This window comes from Emydura macquarii, unplaced genomic scaffold (assembly GCF_026122565.2).
Source record: "Emydura macquarii macquarii isolate MOO-44397 ecotype Brisbane River unplaced genomic scaffold, CSIRO-AGI_Emac_v2 contig_2292, whole genome shotgun sequence".
In the NCBI taxonomy this organism is placed as follows: Eukaryota; Metazoa; Chordata; order Testudines; family Chelidae; genus Emydura; species Emydura macquarii.
The window spans coordinates 3,448,500-3,467,295 of record NW_027132429.1 but is presented as its reverse complement, the minus strand read 5'-3'; the positions used below and the strand labels follow the sequence as shown (position 1 = coordinate 3,467,295).

At 66.4% G+C, this 18,796-nt stretch overlaps 1 protein-coding gene across 2 annotated transcripts in view; it reads right to left on the bottom strand.

Moving 5' to 3' along the window:
• OLFM2 (olfactomedin 2) overlaps nucleotides 1-17,986 on the bottom strand; it is a 62,621-nt gene extending 44,635 nt beyond the window's left edge. Inside the window, exon 1 of one of the 2 annotated variants that reach the window (XM_067560645.1) lies at nucleotides 17,781-17,986. In XM_067560645.1, coding sequence (XP_067416746.1) covers nucleotides 17,781-17,837 — 57 coding nt within the window. In that variant the 5' untranslated portion in view covers nucleotides 17,838-17,986. Of the gene's footprint in view, nucleotides 1-12,285; nucleotides 12,714-17,780 lie in introns of those variants that run through there. The other variant, XM_067560644.1, reaches the window with a different exon arrangement.
• Nucleotides 17,987-18,796: the final 810 nt, after the last annotated feature.

Genomic DNA, 18,796 nt, shown 5'->3' with positions numbered 1-18,796 from the left:
CGCATCTCCACCAAGATCCCCCTCCTCGAGCTGGGAGCAGAACCCGGCACTAGAGCCCGCTGTCACCCCCGCTGGTATCACAGACTCCGCCATTTCCATACAGCACGACTCGCACCTGAGACAAGAAGTGGCTGAATCCAGACGCAGCTGGACAGAGTTCCCCTCGGCCCTGCTCACCTGCCTTCCGCAAGCCCAGAGCCTTTGTGACCTGAGGGTTGCGGCTCCTCCCGGTCCTCACGCCAAAGCCTGCAGCTCTGTGCCGAGCTCCGACCCAGCAGATCCTGCCAGGGCCAGCTCACCCAGATACCACTGCAGAGCAGAGCAGAGCGGAGCACGACGGCCCAATTCACAGCCCACCCCCTCCTGCACGCGGGGCAGCTTTCAGGTGGCTTTAAGTTGGTGTTCGGTGTCTGGGACCAGCAATGTAAAGCAGAGAAGCCTCAAGGCTGCTCTAACTGAAGCTCTGGGGAGCTGAGCAGATGCGGAGACCAACTCAGGGCCCAGCATTTTAACAACATGCCAAAGTCCCACGGATTGCAGTGCTTTGCTGAATCAGGGCCATAGCACAGTGCGCTCCGGCCGTGTCCCTGGTCTGCCCCCCGTGCTGTGGGGCTGGGAGCTGGCCTTTAGGATAGCTCCATGCAGGGAGGGATCTCAGGGGGCCAGTTCCACCCCGAGAGCAGGGGCTTTAGAGTCACCGACAATTGGTCCTGGGGATTTCCTTTTAACCCCCGCCCCGGAACGCCAGCTCTCCTGGGGCGTTCCCCAGCACACCGAGGTTTGAAACCAGCTGGGTACATGGGAAGGTGTTTTCCAGCACCCGAACCAGACAACCCCAGCTCCAGGGCCACTGGGGAGCGGCTCGGCCCCCTCTGCCCAGGTGCCCTTTGGATCTTCCTACAACTCATCTCGCTCGCTGCTCTGCAGACGAGGCAGGGAAGGCGAGCGCTGCCACAACCCCGCTCAGTGCCTGGCTCTCCCGGGCAGGGCGGGGCGTCTGCTGGAGAACAACAGCCCCCCTCGGCATAAACCTCACCCCACCCAGCCCGTCTGCTGCTCTCGCCAGCAGCTTCTCGCACCCTCTCAGCGCACGTCCCCGTCCCCCCGTCCCCTCGGCTCCCCATGTGTCAGGGCGTCTGCGTCGCAGAGTCAGGTGCAAGGCTCTGAGCCTGGGTGACGGGGTCGGCTGGCTCCAGCTGCGGGGCAAGAAGCAGCAGCGTGGAGGCTCCTGCTCGGGCAGGGCCGGGCTCTGACTCCTGGCAAGGGGGAAGCGCCTCGGACGCCAGGCTCCAGCCCGGGCAGCAATGTCCACGCCGTGTGTTCGGCCTCGCGAGCCCAAGTCCAGACATCTGGGCTCAGACTCCCTGCCCCGGCTTTTCCTGGCAGTGTAGACGCGCCATTAGTGATGTTCACGGCTACTGTAGCAGCGGCCAGAGGGCCTGCGGTGCCAGGCCCTGCCCAGAGGCACCGCCAGGCACCACGCAGGACGTCAGAGTAGCCAGAGTCTCTGACTGCCCGGTCCCCCACCTGTATCCACTTTGGTGTTTCGCCCGTCACCGTGCGCGGATTCCCTGCCCCAGGGAACGCTCCTGCACATGGAGGAGGAGGAGGAGGATTGGCTGTGCAGGTGAGGCTGTGGGCAGGAACCCAGGATGCCCGGGTTCTCTGCCAGGCTCTGCCGCTGACTCCCTGAGCAACCTTGGGCGAGTGCCAGGGGCTGGGTTTTCCAAGCAGAAGCCTCCGGGCCTGGGTTTCCCACTGGGGAGTGAAGCGCTTCTGAAAGCCTGGCCGTTTTCTCTCATGGGAGTGGAGCTCCAGGGAAAACCCAGGTGGAAGGGGGGTGCGGAGCCCTTGGAAGCCTGGCCTTCAGTCCCCGGGGAGAAGAACACGGGGACGCCCATCACCAGCTGACACAGACCGAGCTCTGCAATACAACCACAGGGCAATGGTCCAGGTTCCGTCTCCAACACCGGAGCTCATGGGCTTAGCCCTCTGGTCCGCAGGAGAACGGCGCGCAGGGGACACAATATTGATCCCTCTAAAGACCCTCCCCTTCTTCCCACGCTCAGCTCGGCTGCACCCAGTGCCTGCGACAGCAGCTCGTCACATTAACAGGAGGGGGAGAGGTGTGATTAGCAGCGGCCAATTGCTGGGAAATCAATCCAGTGAGGAGCTGCACACAGGCCGCTTCCCATCAACGCTGCTGGCAGCCATTGCAGAGAGATTAACCGGCTGCTGCGTTCACCAGGGACAGCCAGGAACCATCCGCCCCTGCCGAGGGGGGCCGGAGCCGCAGAGGAGCCAGGCGGTGGCCATGCAATTGCTCATGCAGATATTCCCTCCAGGCCAGTGCAGCCAGGGCCACCCTCTCTGTTTGCTAACTGCCTCCAGGGCTGCGTCAGAACTGGCCCGGCAGCCCCCCGCCTGCAGTCACGTCGGCAGAGCTCGAGCATGGCTTCCAGCCCGTCTAGTCCCGTGAGCGTGAAACCTAAACCCACGAACTTCGTGTCGTGAATGCAGCGACGCTGCCTGAGTCTGCAGAGAGGCTGAGACAATCGCTCGAAGGGGTGGGGCGAGAAGCTGCCCCATTGACACCGATGCAGTGCCATTACAGCTGCTAGAGTCCATTACTGCTGCCCCCGTGTGACCAACGCAGCGATGGGTGCTAGCCCTGCTCTGATCCAGTCCGGCAGCTCCACCCTGGCTCTGTAATGCCTGTTCCCAACACAGGCGGGTTAGCGGCGTTGTGCGTACAGCAAAGAGATATCCCCAGCCCAGTGGACACGTCCCAGGGTGCCACATCCCGGCAGGCCGTTTCCCGGCACATCCCTGCAGATACCTCCTGGCGGACGCTGCATCACCAGCTCTCAGGGCGACGGTGGCATGGCCGGGGAGCACCGTCTCTCCCCTTTTCGTGGTCAGAAAGCTGCCTTGCAATCGGCCATTTTAATCCCATTTCAGAGCTGCAGGCGAGAGCGGAACAGCCCCAGACTGGATTGCACACCACTTAATCCAAGCAGGCCTTGCTCCGCAGTCCTGCCATCCTGCGCCGGCAGCCTAGGCCAAGGGGGGGCTGCAAAGCAAAGGGGCAGCGCCCGCAGGCCAGGCAGAAGGCAGTACCCAGCCTCCGGGGGCAGAGGAGCTCTCGGGGGCCCAGCTCCCGTCTGCCATGGGCCTCACGCAGCCAGTCACACGGATGCAAAGGGAGCACAGAACACTCGGGCCCGGTGCCCCTTTGCCCTGCACCTCGTACAGCCATTTACAGCCGGGCAGTTTAATCCGAAGGGGAGCATCGCACAGCCTGGGTGAGAAGCTGGGCAGGGGAGAACTAGACCCACAGAATCGGCAGGCTCCCATTTTCAGAAGGGACAGGACGGAGCCAGAACCAGCCAAGTCTAACACTGAACCAGCCAGATCCATCTCATTCATGGTGCGTCCATTTCCCGCTGAATATGGAGCTGGGCAGAGACGGGCGTTAATAGCAAAGAGAGCCCAACCCAGGCAGCCTGCAGCCAGCACCGACCCCACAGCACAGGGAGTAGCCCGGCCCCCTACCATAGCCTGCAGCCAGCACTCTGCCCCCGTGGCAGCAGGGGCACCCAGGCCATTGCCGGTGCCGGTGCGTGACTGAGCCAGACACAGCTGGGTGTTTAAATTCCTCCTCCAACACAAACCCCTCATGAGTGCACCACAGGTGCCTGCAAAGCCAGGCACTGGGTAACAAGGTCATTAGGGCCACATCAGTAGAGACGGTCCCTTTTCCCCCTTGCCGTCTACCTCCCTCCCGCCCCACTGTCTGCTAAGAGGGTGAGCCGGCTGTGCCGCACCTGGCACAACAGAGCCGACCCCAGCTGGGACCCCCCGGAACAGGGCATGGCCCGTTCTGCCCAGCATCCTGTCTGCACCAGTGGCCAGGATCAGAACTTCAGGGGAAGGCACAGACCAGGGCACTTCTGAAGTGAGCCGGCTCTGTCTTGCACTCAGAGGTTTAAGGTCAGCCCAAGCATGGCGCTGCGTCCCCCACCATCTTGGCTAATAACTACAGATGGACCAGTCCTTGCGATGAGGCATGTGTGCCTCAGTTCCCCCCCACCCCTCCCGTGTGTTATTCATGTATTTCGATTCCGGAGCAGGGCGCTGCCGGGACACATGGAGAGCCAGACCCTGCCCCGAAGGGCCCTCAGCCTAGAGAGGTCGCCTAGGGTCAGTCAGCAGGCCAGCCGCAGACAGGTCTCCTGACTCCCAGCCCGGTGCAGTCCCCACTAGACCACACTGCCTCCATGTTCTACCATAGCCCAGCTGGGGCTGCATGTCTAGTTTGGGGGGAAGGATGCCAGAGGGGGGACAGACTCCCTGCTGCCCTCCAGCTTCATTTGCACTAGCGCAGAGGGTGCATGCGCCTTGCACTAGCGTGAGCGACTGCACAAGGCACAGGGCAGCTGAGAACGTGTCCCGAGTTCAGGATTGTGAGGGTAGCTCGTGCCACAGATGGAGGCTGGGCCGCTCCGGGAATTCCCCCTTGTTAAACGCACCCTCCCCCTCCCTCGGGAGCGCTGCAGAGGAGCACACGGGCTATTAGCAGCGTTCCTTCATCATGATGAACGATTTTACGGCGAGTGACTAACGATTGGCCAATTACCGCGCAGCATCGCCTGCTTCCCCGGGCGGGACACTAATTACCCGGCCACACAGGCAGCGACCCTGTAACACTGACTCAGGTGCTTGCACGTGACCCGGCCCAGCCCGGCGCTAGATCGACATGTGGTCTGCGCGGGGGCCCAACGCGACGCTGGCCACCGAGGGGCTCGCTCGGAAGCTGGGGTTGGGCCAGGCGCAGGTGCGCGCCTGGGAGATCTTTGCCACGTGGGCAGGCAGCGAAGCTACCAGGGCGAGCAGCAAGCGCTCGGTGCCCCTGGAGAGCCGGCGGGGTCTGGACGGGGCCGCACAAAGGGACAAAGCTCACAGGCGACACGGACCAGGCATCCGAAGTCCTGGGTTCGGATCCCACCTGTGCCCCCACCCTGCTGGGGCTTTGGGCAAGTCACTTCGCCCCACCCCCCGGTGCCCCTGCCTCCCGCCGACCCCACGTCTCCCTCGCAGGGACTCCCTCGCACTGTGGCCGGCCAGGGCCCGGCCTGCCAGGGGCCCCTGATCTCGGCCGGGGCCTGGGCCCTGCTCTCAGTCAGGTCTGGGCAGTGCCCAGCAGAACAGGGGCTCCTGCTCTCAGCTGGGCCTGGAGCTGCGACTGTCACAGCCGGTGGCAGAGCAGGAATTGAACCCAGGTTCCAGTGTCCCAGCCACACAACCAACAACCAACAAACATCCTCCCTCTTCTGCTGAGCTAACCCAGCCTCCTCCCCCGGGAGGGGTCCCAGCCACGTCCCGAGCAAGGCTGTGAAATGACAGCGCTGGCAGCGTCCCGCCGGGGTCTGGGGCACGGGCCCCTACGCATCCAGTGCTGCCCGTCAGAGGCCTCGGGCGGCACGGCAATGCCCCGCTAGGTGGCACAAGGGGAGATCGGGGCCTTCGAAGCAACAAGGGAAAAGCACGGAAGACAGAGAGAGCGGAGAGCAGAAAGGGGCAGCAGCTCGGTCGGGGTCCCGAGAAGGAAACGTTCCCGGGAGCTGCTCCCTGCTGGAGCTTTCCCCACCCGGCCCAGCTGCCGGCCCAGCTGCCTGCGGGATCCTTCGAGGCAGCCAGGGTTAAACAGGCTCAAGTGGACAGACGGGACGTGCCCTGGAGGGCAGCAGGAGACCCTGGGGAGAGCTCAGTGCCAGCCCCGATGGGAGGGGTTAAGGTCAAGTGAGGCTCAGAGACAACCCCTGGGGAGAGGCCGCGTCCCCAGCAGTGGTGCAGGGACAGACAGAGCTGTCAGTCAGGCATCGGTCCAGGGTCTCCCTGCAGGATCTCACACGCTCCAAGCCAGCCATGGACAGCGACACAGAGACGCAGGGGCCTGCTCTCCCACCTACCCCCCACCTTCCCCCGCCCCCGTGCAGCCATCTGCGCCAGGGCACAGCGGGAACGCTCCCAGGAGGCTCATGCCTTCCAGCTGTGAGCGATCACAGGCCGAGCAGGGCTGGAGCAGGCCCGGGCGCTTTGCACAAACCCAGCAACGCAATCCCCCCGTTAAAGGTCACCAACCAGGCACGGACCCAGACATCCTTCAACGCCGCAGCCCACTGCCACTGAAGCTAAAGGAGCAATCCATTAACGGGCACAGCAGTAGGTTGTTACCCCAGTGGATCCAGCAGCTGGAAGGGGATGAGATAGTTAACTCCCTCAGGCCGCCCCCCAGCAATGCACCTCAGCGCGACCTCGGTTTCTGAGTGCACGGCTGGATTACGCTCAGACGACCCTGGCGAGTCCCCAGCAGACGGGGTGAACGGCAGCGGCTCTGGTGCAGTGTTCCTCTTGGCAGGGAACATCCCTGCGGCACCGGCGATGGAGCTGAGCTGGGAAACCCTGGCTCAACGAAGCCTCTGGTTCAGGAGCAGCAGGTGGCGCTTGCCCACACTCCAGGCACCAAGGGACCCGGCAGCCAGGTGCCCACTTCTCCCCTGCACATCCTCCGCCCCCGGGCCCCCCTCCCTCAGCTGGGTGAGGGGAGGCGGGAGCAGCGTGTGCTGTGACCAGGGGCTGGATTTTCATTCCAGGCAGTTACACGCAGGGAAGGGGATGAACAGGTTTGTTTGCACCCCGGCCTCCTTGGCAGGACTATTAACGAGGCCCTACAAACGAGTCCTTACAACAGTCGATAAAGGGTTAACCAGCCGCTTCGCTAAAGGTCAATCCCGTTCTGGAGTAGGACAGCCCCACCGGCTGCCTGGAACCAGCACACCGGTCCTGCCATGCCACGCCCCACGCGGCGCCATCGCTCGGTGATCAGCCCTTTACACAGAGGTGGGGCCATTCATTAGCTGCATTGCTTTCGCACGCAGCGGCGTCCTGTGCCAGGCGCTGCACAGAGTCCTCGCCCCCCCGAAGCTCAGCCTCTAAGCAAACCGAGAGGAAACGGAGGTCCAGGGAGACAGCAACCGAGGTGAGAGCACACGCGTCTCCCACGCCCTCCCCCTGCACTGCACTGCACTGCACTGCCTCGCGAGATGCTGGCAAGGGGACAATCAGAGCTGGGAACTAGCACCGGCGCGCGGCCCACCCTGCAGCCGGGCAGAGATGGGGCAACTGCCTTTCCTGGCGCGTTATCAGCCATGACCGACAGCTCCAGGTCTGGGGCACGGTGACTAAACGGCGGCTCAGCGGATTGGTGCGACAGCGCGTCAGAGATGCCACGTAATGGGGCAACTTGCCTGGGGCAGTGCCCGCGAGGGAACACGCCTCATGAATTGCTTCTAAGGAAGGCGTCTTTGTGCCCTGTGCAGGGCAAGGAGCCATCTCTGGGGCGTCCCGTGGCAGCTGCAGGGCCGTCGCTGGCATCACTCCAACACGGAGCAGCAAAAGTTCTGGTTAGATGCAGCCCCTCAGCCCCATTTGGGTAACCACGGGAACCTGCCTGCCCACTGTAGGGCGCCAGGGGTGGGCGTGTGGGGCTCGCACCCCCCAGATGGGAAGGGACAGCGGGTGCCCTTGGGCCAGAGCATCTGGCTGCTGGGCGGATCTCACTTTGCGTGGGCAAGCGGGTGCCATGCAAACACAGGACAGGCGCCCTCCTGCTTCGCGGCAGGACCCGGCGCCAGGGAGACGCCCCCTGGTTATTTAGTTGCTTGGAATAAACCCCGATTCGGGGCTCCCAGAGGCCGCAGGGCTGGGCCCCTGGGCAGGGCAGGGAGCTGACGGGGTGAACGGGGTGCAGCCAGCAGGCGGACTGCAAGGCGGGCCTGGAAAGGGGGGTGAGGTTATCACACCTGCAGTCCGGCTGCCTGCGGGCCGTGGCAGCCCTAGTGAGACGCACAACAGAGAAAGGAAGGGGCGTTTGTCTAGTGAGACTGTGAGCTCTTCAGGCAGGGGATGGCTCTAGTTTTCCCCCAGCGTCTGAGAGTCACGACTGTTCATGTTTGTGTCCTCACCCCCCAGGCAGCAGGGCAGGGCTGTTACTCACATGGTACAGATGGGAATGGAGGCGAAGGGATGTGCCCAAGGTCACACAAGGAGTCAGTGGCAGAGCCAGGAATCAAACAGGGAAGCTCTCCAGCCTGGGCGCTGCGGAGTCAGATCAGATGATCACAGGGTCCCTTCTGGCTCCAGAGTCCACGAACATGGCAGAGTCTCCTACGCGCCAGGCTGCAGCCCAATCCACTGTCCCATCCTCCCTCTCTGCAAGGGGAGAGAGCTCAGCTGCCTGAGTTCTGCTGCAAACCCCCCTTGGCTGACGGCAGCCCCTGTGCAGAAACCAAGGGGCGACTCCTCCCACTTCCTGGCCTAAACTCTTGTACAGCATAGAAAGCTGCTAAGCAGCTGCCGAGTTCCACCCCAGAGGTGGCTGCATCTCAGTGGTGTGTGGAGCCAGCGCTGTAGGTGGCTGCTATGGTGTGTGCGTGTGCACATGTACTGCGCATCAGGGAGCCAACATGCCACGGGAATGCACAGTCCATCACCGCTGCGATTCCAGCAATTAGATTCGAACGCTGAGTGAGATTTGATCCAGCACAAAGCCGACGACCCCTCGGCCATGAAGGATCAAGTCTATACAAATGTGAGAGGCAGCAGGGTCTGCAGGCCTTCCCTTCTCTGCGCCTCAGTTTCCCCTCCCAGCCTGTCTCTTCAGACTCTGAGCTCTTTGGGGCAGGGTCCGTCTCTTCCTGTCTCTGATCTCATTCACGGCTAGATGCTCCTGGAACTCTACAACAACCACGCTCCTGCGCCATCGGAGGCTGACGAAGGCCCAGCCAGCTCCCAAGATGTGTTCGTGCAAAGGAACAAGCACTGGCTGGGCTCAGACTGATCATAACCACGGCCCCTGGGCAGCGCATCACCCAGGATCCCACCCCGGCCGTCCAAGGGGTCCCACTTGTGGGGCAGGCAGCAGCCCCGCCCAGCACTCTCCCCCAAGCTGGAAAACTACTGTGCCAGTCACCGGTCGGTGCCGCGGGCAGCGTTCAGCCGCTACCTGGCGCTATCTCCATGCGGGAGGATGGCGGCAGGCAGGCTTCGCACAGCGTCAGTGAGCAGCTGTTCTCGTGGAAAGGAGCTGGCACGGGGTCGCCTGCGTCACTTCTGAAAGTGGAAGGCAAATCTGCTGCCAGGAGCATTTACTGGCCGGCTGGAGCCAGATGCGCTACTAAAACTTCTGGCAAGAGCTGTGGATGGGCAGCCTGGGGCGCAGAGCAAGGGCACAGGAGCTGGCGTGCCCAACGCCAGGAGAACGGAGAGGGCGGCCAGGGCCCTGGGTGCCCCCGTGGGAGGCGAAAGCAGCATGCTGTGTTCCCCCGGCTGGCGGTTGGGGGGGCCGAGCTGAGAGGAAGAATCCGAAGATAAACCCCGATGGAGACCCGGGCGGGGAGACGTCTTGGCTCCCCGGTCAGAATCAAAGAGCGCAGAGCCCGTGAAGAGAGGTCTGGTCATCTGGAGAAGAACCACCCAGCGAGCCCAACAAACGCTGACAAGGAGGCTCTCTGTGCCCACAGACGCTGCTTCCCCGGCTCAGATCTCTACGGGGGTGGCTCAAGCGTGGGACTGGGAGATCAGGGCTCCTGGGTTCTCCCAAGCTCTGCCGACGACTCCATGGCTGAGCACAGCAAGTCGCTGACCCCGTCCGTGAACATCCTGTGATGGGGAAGGGGCTGATCCAGCACTCGGCGGGCTCCGGGTGAAGGCTGCCACGGGCACAAGAGGCAGCAGGAACTGGGCACCCAAAACACTTTCCCCAGCTCCTGTGGAAATCCCAGCCGCTATCCGGCGCTACTGGGGGGCTCGGACCACTTCTGACGCGCGGGGACAGACCGTGCAGCAACACGGCGTCACTACAGCCACTAGCCCAGGACCCAGCCCAGCGGGCATCGCTCGGGAGAAGCACAAAGAAGGGTGGGTTTGGGGACAAGACGTTGCCTAGACGAGGGCTGGGATTCCTAGTTCTGCCACAGACTGATTGACAGAACCACAGGCCCAGACGTACCAACCGAGAGTGGGGCCCTGCCGGGCGCTGCCCAGACCCACAGCGACCAGAACCTCCCATGGCTGCTGCAGGAATGCAGACAATGGAAGCACCAGTGGGTGCGTCTGCGTGCGAGCAGAGTTCCCATGTGCCCGTCCATGACACACTCCTGTCCCCAGGCCTCCCCCTCACAGCCCCGCAACTGCCAGGGAAACCTGCCACGGGCGGCTCACAACGCGGCCTCGTTCCCCAGAGGACAGCACGCTCAGCCAGGGGCAGCTGCCTGCACCCCATGGCTGCGGGGCTGCCACAGCAACCGCTCAGCGCTGCAGGGACTAGGAGCAACACGCCTGGTCTGGAGGCTTCTTGTTGCAGTGAAAGGGATTTTAGAACGGACGGACGGACGGACGGACGGACAGCAGAGCCCAGCTCGGAAACCTCCCTCTGCCTGGGAACAGTGGCACCTGCTGGGCACGCAGGGTCTGAGCACACAGCACCGCCTTGCCAGGGCTGGGAGTGCCCAGCCCCCTCCCCAGCCCCCTCCCGGCATCAGAGACACGAGCAGGAGTCAGGGTGCCTGGGTCCCACCCCTCGCCTGCCCGCTGACTCCCCGGCGCCCTGCATTGGGCCTCCGCGCCGGCCGGGCAGTGGGGTGCATTAATACGACTCCCGCCTGCCCCATAACCACCAGAGCGCACCCGCGCCAAGGACAGGACCCAGGCGTCCTGCAGGCCGCTGCCGCTCAGCGTCCCCCGCCCAGCACCGTGCCCAGCCCAGGAGCGAACGCCGCCCGCGCTGCAGGTGCGCTGCACTCTGCCCAGACCAGAGCCGCCGTCCGGGGGCAGCGAGCCTTCTCCAAACAGCCGCACCTTACAGTAAAGCTTTTGCTAACCCCCCCCCCCCCCACTGCAACGTCCCCGCCCCCCACGGGGAAGCCACGGCCCAAGGCAGCGGTTTGCCGGCTGCAATGTGCGACGCCCTCCTCGCCCCCGTCCCGGGGCAGAGCCAGCAGAGCGGTGCCCGTTGGCACCAGCAACCCCCGCCCCCGCCGGGCAGCCCAAGCAGCTCGTAATGGGACCCGGAGCAGCAATTCAGGCTGGCCGGGGCCGGGGCCGGGCTGCCCGGCGCAGATCCCGGGGGAGCCCCGGGGCGCTGCCTTCTCCAGGCTCCGCTCTGGGCCAGGGAAGATTTTCCTGCGATCCACGGACCGGCTCCTGGCACAGCCCAGCTCCCTGGGGACCGGGCAGCAACACCCCCCCACCGCACCAGCCTGCCCCGGGAGCGGCACGTCTGGGGCTGTCGAGGATTTGAAAACGCTGCACCGCGTTCACACCAGCCGCTTCCCCCCGCTGCTCCCGATTCACCGGCGCCGGCAAGAGCTGAATCGAGGCCATTTCCTCCTGCCGAGCAGAGGCGCCAGGTCCCCCTGCAAATGCCCGTGGCACAGAGCCCAGCTCCTGCAGCCCCCCAGCTCGGGATCCCCAGCCCGTGGAGCGCGCATGAAGCAGCCCCGCGCCAGGCTCCGGATGTGAGCAGTTGTGGGGGGGTCCCGGCTCCTGACGCCCCAGGGCAGGGAAGGGCAACGAGTCCCCCCAGCGAGGCGCCCAGAGGCAGGGCAGCCCCGACGCCCAGCCCAAGGCTGCACCAGGCTCAGAGCCGGGACCCCCAGGACTGGGGCGCCCTGAGCACAAATTACAGCCCGGGACCGCGCCAGGCTCCTAGCTCGCCCAGCCGGTGCGGATCCATGTGGGGCCGGGCTGGGGCGGCAGGCAGCTGTTCGTGGGGTGCTCAGCCCGGCCCCAGCCCCTCCCCTGGGCGCCGCCACTTCTCCGCCCACGGGCGCTACGGGCTGGAACCCCCGCCCCAGCCGGGGCCTGGGAACGCGCGGCGGGACCAGCGCGGCCGGCCCGGCCCGGGGAGTCTCCAACCCGCGCGGGGGCAGCGAGAGAAACGCCCGGAGCAGCCCGGCCCAGCCCCCGGGGAACCGGGCAGCGCTCAGAGCCCGGGACCCTCCCGGCGGGAGCCGGAGCCAAATCCGAGGACGGCCCCGCACGGACGGACAGACGGTCACTCGCCCCCCGGCCCGGACAGACGGACGCCCCCGGGGAGCGCGGACAGGCGGACACTCCCCCCCTCCGGCCCGGACAGACGGGCACCCCAGGGGAGCGCGGACAGACGGACACTCCCCCCCGCCGGCCCGGCCAGCCCAGCCGCTCCCAGGGCCGCGGACTCACGATTCTCTCGGCCGGCCCGGCCCGGCCCAGCGCGGTTCCGTTCAGCCCCACGAGCGAGGGCAGCGTCTGCGACATCCAGTTGGTGACCATGGCCACGGTGCTGAGCACGGCGCCGATCTTCAGCAGCGGCACCGTCATGGCCCCCGCGCCGCATCCCCCCGGCCCCGATCCCGGCCCGATCCCCCGCCGCCCTCCGGCCGCCTCGGCCCGGCCCCGCCCGGCCCCTGCGGCTGCACCCGGCGCGGAGCGAGCCCGAGCGAGCCGGAGCCAGCCGCGCCGCCCTTATAAAGCGCCCGCCGCGCTCCCCCCCCGTGACGTCAGCTCGCCCGGCCGGGGGGGGCCACCGGGCAGCCCCGGCCAGCTGAGGGGGGGGGGCCCTCGACTCTGAGCCTCTGGCAGCAGCCGGGAGCTGAGCGGGTGTCTGGGAAATGGGGGGGGCTAAACGGGGAGCCCCTGCCAGTCACTCCAGACCTCTCCGGTGCCCCTCACTCCTGCCCCCCAGCCCTGCCGGTGCCCCTCACTCCTGCCCCCCAGCCCAGCCGGTGCCCCTCACTCCGCCCCCCAGCCCTGCCGGTGCCCCTCACCCCCCAGCCCAGCCGGTGCCCCTCACTCCTGCCCCCCAGCCCAGCCGGTGCCCCTCACTCCTGCCCCCCAGCCCTGCTGCCCCTCCCCAGCCCCAGCGACACTTGCTGAGGGACGCACTGATCCTGCTCACCGGCCGGGCGCTGTGGGAAATGGCCATGAAACGACTCTGGGCTGAGCACAGGAGGCCGAGGCCAGCCTGGTAGAACGCCCCGGAGTCCCCAGGAGATGCCATCACCCCCACACGCTGCCCCCATGGGGGCGACACGGACCCGACCCCAAGTGCACGGGGCAGGACACGGTTCCACCTCTCGGCCCACATGGGACACGCTGGGGGAGCCTGGCGCAGCAGGGATGGGCCCCAGGTGCCGGTCACAGGCCCCTGGTGCTGACAGGCTCCATCCCCCTTGCCATAGGGCCCGGGCCAGGCCCAGGCAGCACCGGACTCTGCACGCGCCACGTTTCTGTCACTAGCCGGGGCCTGGCACCCGGGCTGCGGCCGCTGCGTCTGCAAGGGCTGGTTCGAGGACACAGGTTGTCCCCTCCCGTCCCTCTGCACCTCCCTCAACCCACCTCCGGCCCTCGCCTGCCTGCGCACCCTCTTCTTCCCAGCGCTGCCTGCAGGCCGCCCGGATTCTCGCACCTACGAAAGGTGCCACAAAGCACCTGGCTGGGGCTCAGCCCCGACCTGCCCAGAGCATGCCCACAAACTGAACAGAACCCAGGCGTCCAGGCTCCCAGTCTCCCCCCAGCCCACCAGACCCCACTCCCTTCCCCGAGCCAAGGAGAGAACCCAGGAGTCCTGGCCCCTGCCTCCTGGAACTCAGCACACAGGAAGGGGGCCGGTTTTGTTCACATTAATGGAATTTCTATTACGGGAACCCTCGGCAGCACCAACCACACAGAACCGAGCTGGGCCCCGCGGCCCGGACACGGCGACCGAGGAGTTGTCTGATGTGAGGATCAGGGCCCTGATTCAGCACTATATAACACTCGGCACTTGACTGAATTGGGGCCTCCATCCTAAGCAAAGGAGCCGGCCGGGGGCGGGCTCTGTTTCCTTGTCCCCTCGCCCAGGGGCTGCGTCTCCGCGCTCCGTAGAGGGGCCTAGGGGGCCAAGGGCGCTGGATGTGGTGCACACAGCCAGGTGGGCGTCTCTGCCCAGCGCAGGGGCAGGGCAAAGCCCGGGGCCCCAGACCAGGCGGGACTGACTGGTCCTGCAGTGCCACCCTGTGGGGGCGAGGGGCACGGCCTGCACACCGAGGGGGCCTGCACCAGGCCCAGCCCAGGGCAGCAGCACGGCTGCAGAGACAGGTGCCCGGAGCCCCGCAGGAGGCAGCGGTGGGGTGCCCGGCCCTGGGCAAGGCCCCTGCTGGCCGCTGGGGGTTCGAGGCTGGCCCATGCTGTGACGCAGGAGGGTCTATGGCCTGGCCAGGCCCCTTGGGTCCGTTCTGACCCCACTGCTCGACCTAGGGACATTCTCCTTAGCCAAGCACCCCTCAGCCAGGCCCGTCTGGTGGCAGGGAGTTCCACCAGCACAGCGCACCCGGGAGTGGCCAGGCTGGTTCCTCTCCCACTTGGAGTCTGCCGCCTTCCAGCCTCACTGCACGTCACCCGGGTCACGGGGGAGACGTTCACTCTGCATCCTGCCCCCCCATGCATCCCCTCGCGCCCTCCAGCTCTCCCTCATTTATCCATCACGCAAATCCCTTCACCGGGGTGCCGCAGCCCAGGGGGACCGGGCCCTTCAACCCCTCGGGCACAGCCAGGCAGGGGTCTAGCGCTCGGAGTCTGACCCCCCTTCGGGTCTCCCCACACCCGCACCACCGCCTCCTGACTCTGCCCCACTGTGTTTGTCCCCCCTGCTCTGCCTGGAACTCCCCCTGTGGGCCCCCCATGGGTCCCAGGGACCCCCTCCGTGCCCCTCATGGGGCCGGGCACCCGCCTTGCAACCAGAGGCGATTCCCAGCCCGCAGGGGAGTCGGGGGGTTGTTAGCTCTTGGGGTCACAGCACAGAGACTTTGCCAGCAGCTTAACTAGAAGTTACAGCAGCGACCCCCTGGGGAGCCCCATTCTCGGGGCTCCCTCCCCGCTGGCCCCCACAGGGGGACTGGCCTCTTTCCCCCAGTCACCCCCAGCCCCGGCCCCCAGCCCTGCCCCGATGGCCACTCCTCCTGCTTGCAACTGGTTGGGTCGAGGCAGGGGGTCCCAGCCAGGTCTGCAGATGGCTGGGGGGGGGGCATCCGCTCTCCAGTGACCTCGGCAATGATCATACACGCGGGTCCCGTCACCGAAATACACGGGTAACACACGGGGGGAAACCGAGGCGCACACACAGCACTCAGAAAACCCCAAGAATATCTCCACTTTGTCACACCAGGCGCCAGCCCAGGGTGCTTGGGCACCAGCGCTCCTCTGATCGGTGCGGGCAGGTGGGGGGGCCCCAGGCCAGGTCTCATCTGAGTGTGGGGAGACGGGCGAAGCTGAGGGACAGACTCAGGTGGGCAGAGAAACAGGGCAGGAGGGGCAGCAGAACGCAGCCACCCCTCCAGGGCGACATGACCTGATCAGCTGGGCACAGCTGGCACTGGGGAGAGACCCTGCGTGTAAGGAGCAACCAGCCTCGCTCCAGCTCCTATGGTCCCCGCCCTGTGCCCTGCAGCCGCTGACACCCCAAAGCTTCCCGGGCAGGGTGCGGGCAGGCGGGCGGTGCCCAGCCGCAGGCAGGGGTCTCCCCTTGGAAGCAGCAGCAGAAGGGTCGACCCCTTACCCCACGTGGCTAACGCCAGAGGCCCCACGTCTGTCACCTCTTCCCAGCCCCATGCGTCCCCCCGCGCCAGGCTGTGTGACGGGGATGCTGCCCTCAGTGCCTGGAAGCAGCTCCCGAAGCCCCAGCGCTGACGTGGCCTGACTGAGACCAGGCCTCCTGGTGCCCGGCGCAGGCAGGGAGCCAGCGAGCCTCAGCCGCAGACGGGTGGCAGCACCAGCCCGCGCTTCACACCAGCCACGTCCCCACGGGCGACAGGCTGGGCTCAGCCGCAACGGAGCGTGGGCAGCGCAGCTGTGACGGGGAGACGGTGCCACTTGGCCCGGCCCGGCCCCTGACATGGCGCGGTGCCCGATGTCGAGCCCAAGGCGCTGAGAGATGCCCCGCACGGCTCTCCGCTCCCCAGCACTGGGTGCACGCGGGCCAGGCCTGCCAGCGGGAGATGGCGCTGCCTGGGGGCCCATGGGGGTGGGAATCATGGGCCAAGGGCACGGCGCCCCCCCAAGGAGGAAGCTGTGCGGTGTACAGCCCAGACACGTGGGGGGGGGGGGGGGCCCTGTATTGTCACACTACCAGCCAGAGATCAGTAACCCTTCCCCCCCATGCCCAGCCCACTGCCGCGGGCGGGATGCGGGAATCCCCTCGGGCCACAGCCCGCAGCCTCTTGCTGAGTTTCTCCTAACCTGCCCGTCCGGCCCGTAGGGTAACGACTGTAAACTGCTCGTTAATCCAGGCTGGTCGCCCGGCCTTAGCTGTGCTGGGGGTGCTGGCTAGGGAGAGCGACTGGGGCAGGCAGCGCGGCTCTGCCAGGGACACGGGGAGAGACGCATCAGACACCCGCAGTTGTCCACGGGTGCAGAGCCGGAGCGGGAGACAGGGCCAGCAGAGGGGCCAGGGCCACATGGGCCGGCAGTGGCTGCAGCTGGAATGCAGCGAACAAGGAGCCTTCTGGGCATGGTGCACAAAGCCGGTGGGACTCACGGCTAGCCGGGTCAGGAAAGGGCCAGACACCTGGATGGGGAACAGAACATGCACCCTCCTGGCAGAGATGGGTCCCGGCTAGATGGGCTGGTGCTGCCCCAGGAGCCCCGACTCAAAATGCCTGAATTCAGACCCTGTCTCCTGAGAGCTTTGGGACCCTTGGAAGGCACAGGCCATGGGAGCAGGGCACAGGAACATTGTGTGTCATGGTCGCACCTGCGGACCTGGATGAGGACCGGGTCCCCCATGGCGCCAGGTGCTGCACAGACCCGGATGAGAACACCGCACAGACCCAGACCAGGACTACAAACATCTGGGAAGGAACCCAGCAGCCTGTGAGGAGAATCCTGGCTGGAGGCGTTGAGCTTAGCTTACAGAGCCATTTGCTTTTCTTTCATCTCGATCAAATCTGACCTATTCTCCTCTGGCTTATAAGCAGGCAGCACCGTCCTGTCCTGTCCTTAAGAGCGGTGTGTTTGTCCAAGCAGAGCATGTGGTGCAGGGTGCAAAGAAGTGACAGTGTCTGGGAAAGCGACGGACACGCAGCTTGCAGGGCAGTGCTGAGCGCTGGCGACGGCAGGTCCTAGGGCTGCGGCTGGGGCAGTGACCAGTGCACGATGCCCGGCCTGGCCGCGACGCGCTCGCTCACTTGGCTGGGAGCAGCTGCTCTGCTGCAGGCTGTGCAGGGGGTCCCACCGTGGGCAGGTAAGACAGGCTCCAAGCCAGAGGGGCTGGGGCGACCCACCAGTGCCCATTGCAGGGGGCGTCACACCTGCTCTGCAGCTCTGAGGACAAACCCAGCGGCCCCCTCGGCACCTTACAAGCTCCCCCCCAGTGATGGGGCCCCAGCCCCACGCAGTCACCAAGGGCAGGGCCCGGCGGGGGGGGGGGGGGCAGGTCAGACCCCTGCCCAGGTGTAGGGCCCAGCTTAGAGACTCCCGGGGACGGTGCCAAACTCCCCACTGCCCCGGCGCGGTAGAGCAGCAGCCAGCCAGGCTTCGCCGGCCCCCCGCGTCCATCCCAGCGGGTCAACCCCGCCCCTGCTCCCCCAGCCACCCAGCCCAGCGGGGAGCCCGGCCCGGCCCCGGAGCCCGCCGCGAACCAGGGTCACCGCGCCCCACGCCCCCCGGTCCCGGTCCCGGTCCCGGCCCGGCGCGGCGCCTACCTGGGCTGCGCGGGGCCCGGCCACCAGCAGCAGGCAGAGACCGGGGAGGAGGCGCATGGTGCGGAGGGACGCGGAGCCCGGCCCGGCCCCGCCCGCCTAGCGCCGCCGCATCCCGGCCGCCACCTTCGGCCCGGCTCCCTCCGCCCCGGGCCGGGGCTGCCGGGCTGGTGTGCGTCGGGCGCGGCGCGTCGCCCCGGACCCCGGCCCGGCCCATTGGCCCAGCCGGGCCGTCCCTGCCGACGCCGAGAGCGCGGGAGACTCCGCCTCTTGCCCCTGCGGGGCGGGGAGCCCGGACGCCTGGGTTCTGCTCTGCGCCCCCCGGCCCGGCACACGGGGCCCGCCCAGTTCTACCCCGACTCGGCCCAGCCTCGTCTCCCCGGGGCTCCCTTTGGTCCCTGCGCGGCCCTTGTCCAGCTGGGGGAGAGGGGGGTGTATGGATGTTAAACCTCCCTATGCGGGGGCCGTTTCCCCTCCCTCCGCGTTGCTGTTTCCTGGGCTGGGCGGACTCTGCTCCCTGTTCTCCTCCCAGGGCCCGGTGCCCATCATTGTGGCATCTGGGCGCCTCGGGCTGGGGCTGCACGGCAGGCGCTGAGCCGGAGTCCAGCCCCCCGTGAGGACCGTCACCGCAGCGGCTCTGTCCCGCCCCCCCAGCGGCCATGAGGGGGTGAGCTGGGGCCATGCCCCCGGCTGCAGCCCGCGGGAGGGGCACGCAGGAGTTCCCGCTGAAGCCTTTACACATTAAGGCCGGTGACATCAGCCCGGTGTCAGCCCAGCGAGGGGCAGCCGGGGGATGGAGCCGCGAGGGAGGGGTGCTTCGCTCAGACCCGCTTGGCCTGGGTGGGGGTGGCGCTGTGAGCGGCCCAACGTGGCCCCACCAGCTCGGCTGCCCCCTTCACACGGTGAAGGAAAATAATTGTCTGCTTGACTATAGTTACTCCATTTTTGCAGGGGATATGTATGGTCTTGTCATGAATGTTTAAGTAGCAATAAGGTATAAAACTGTCTGTGATCCTTTG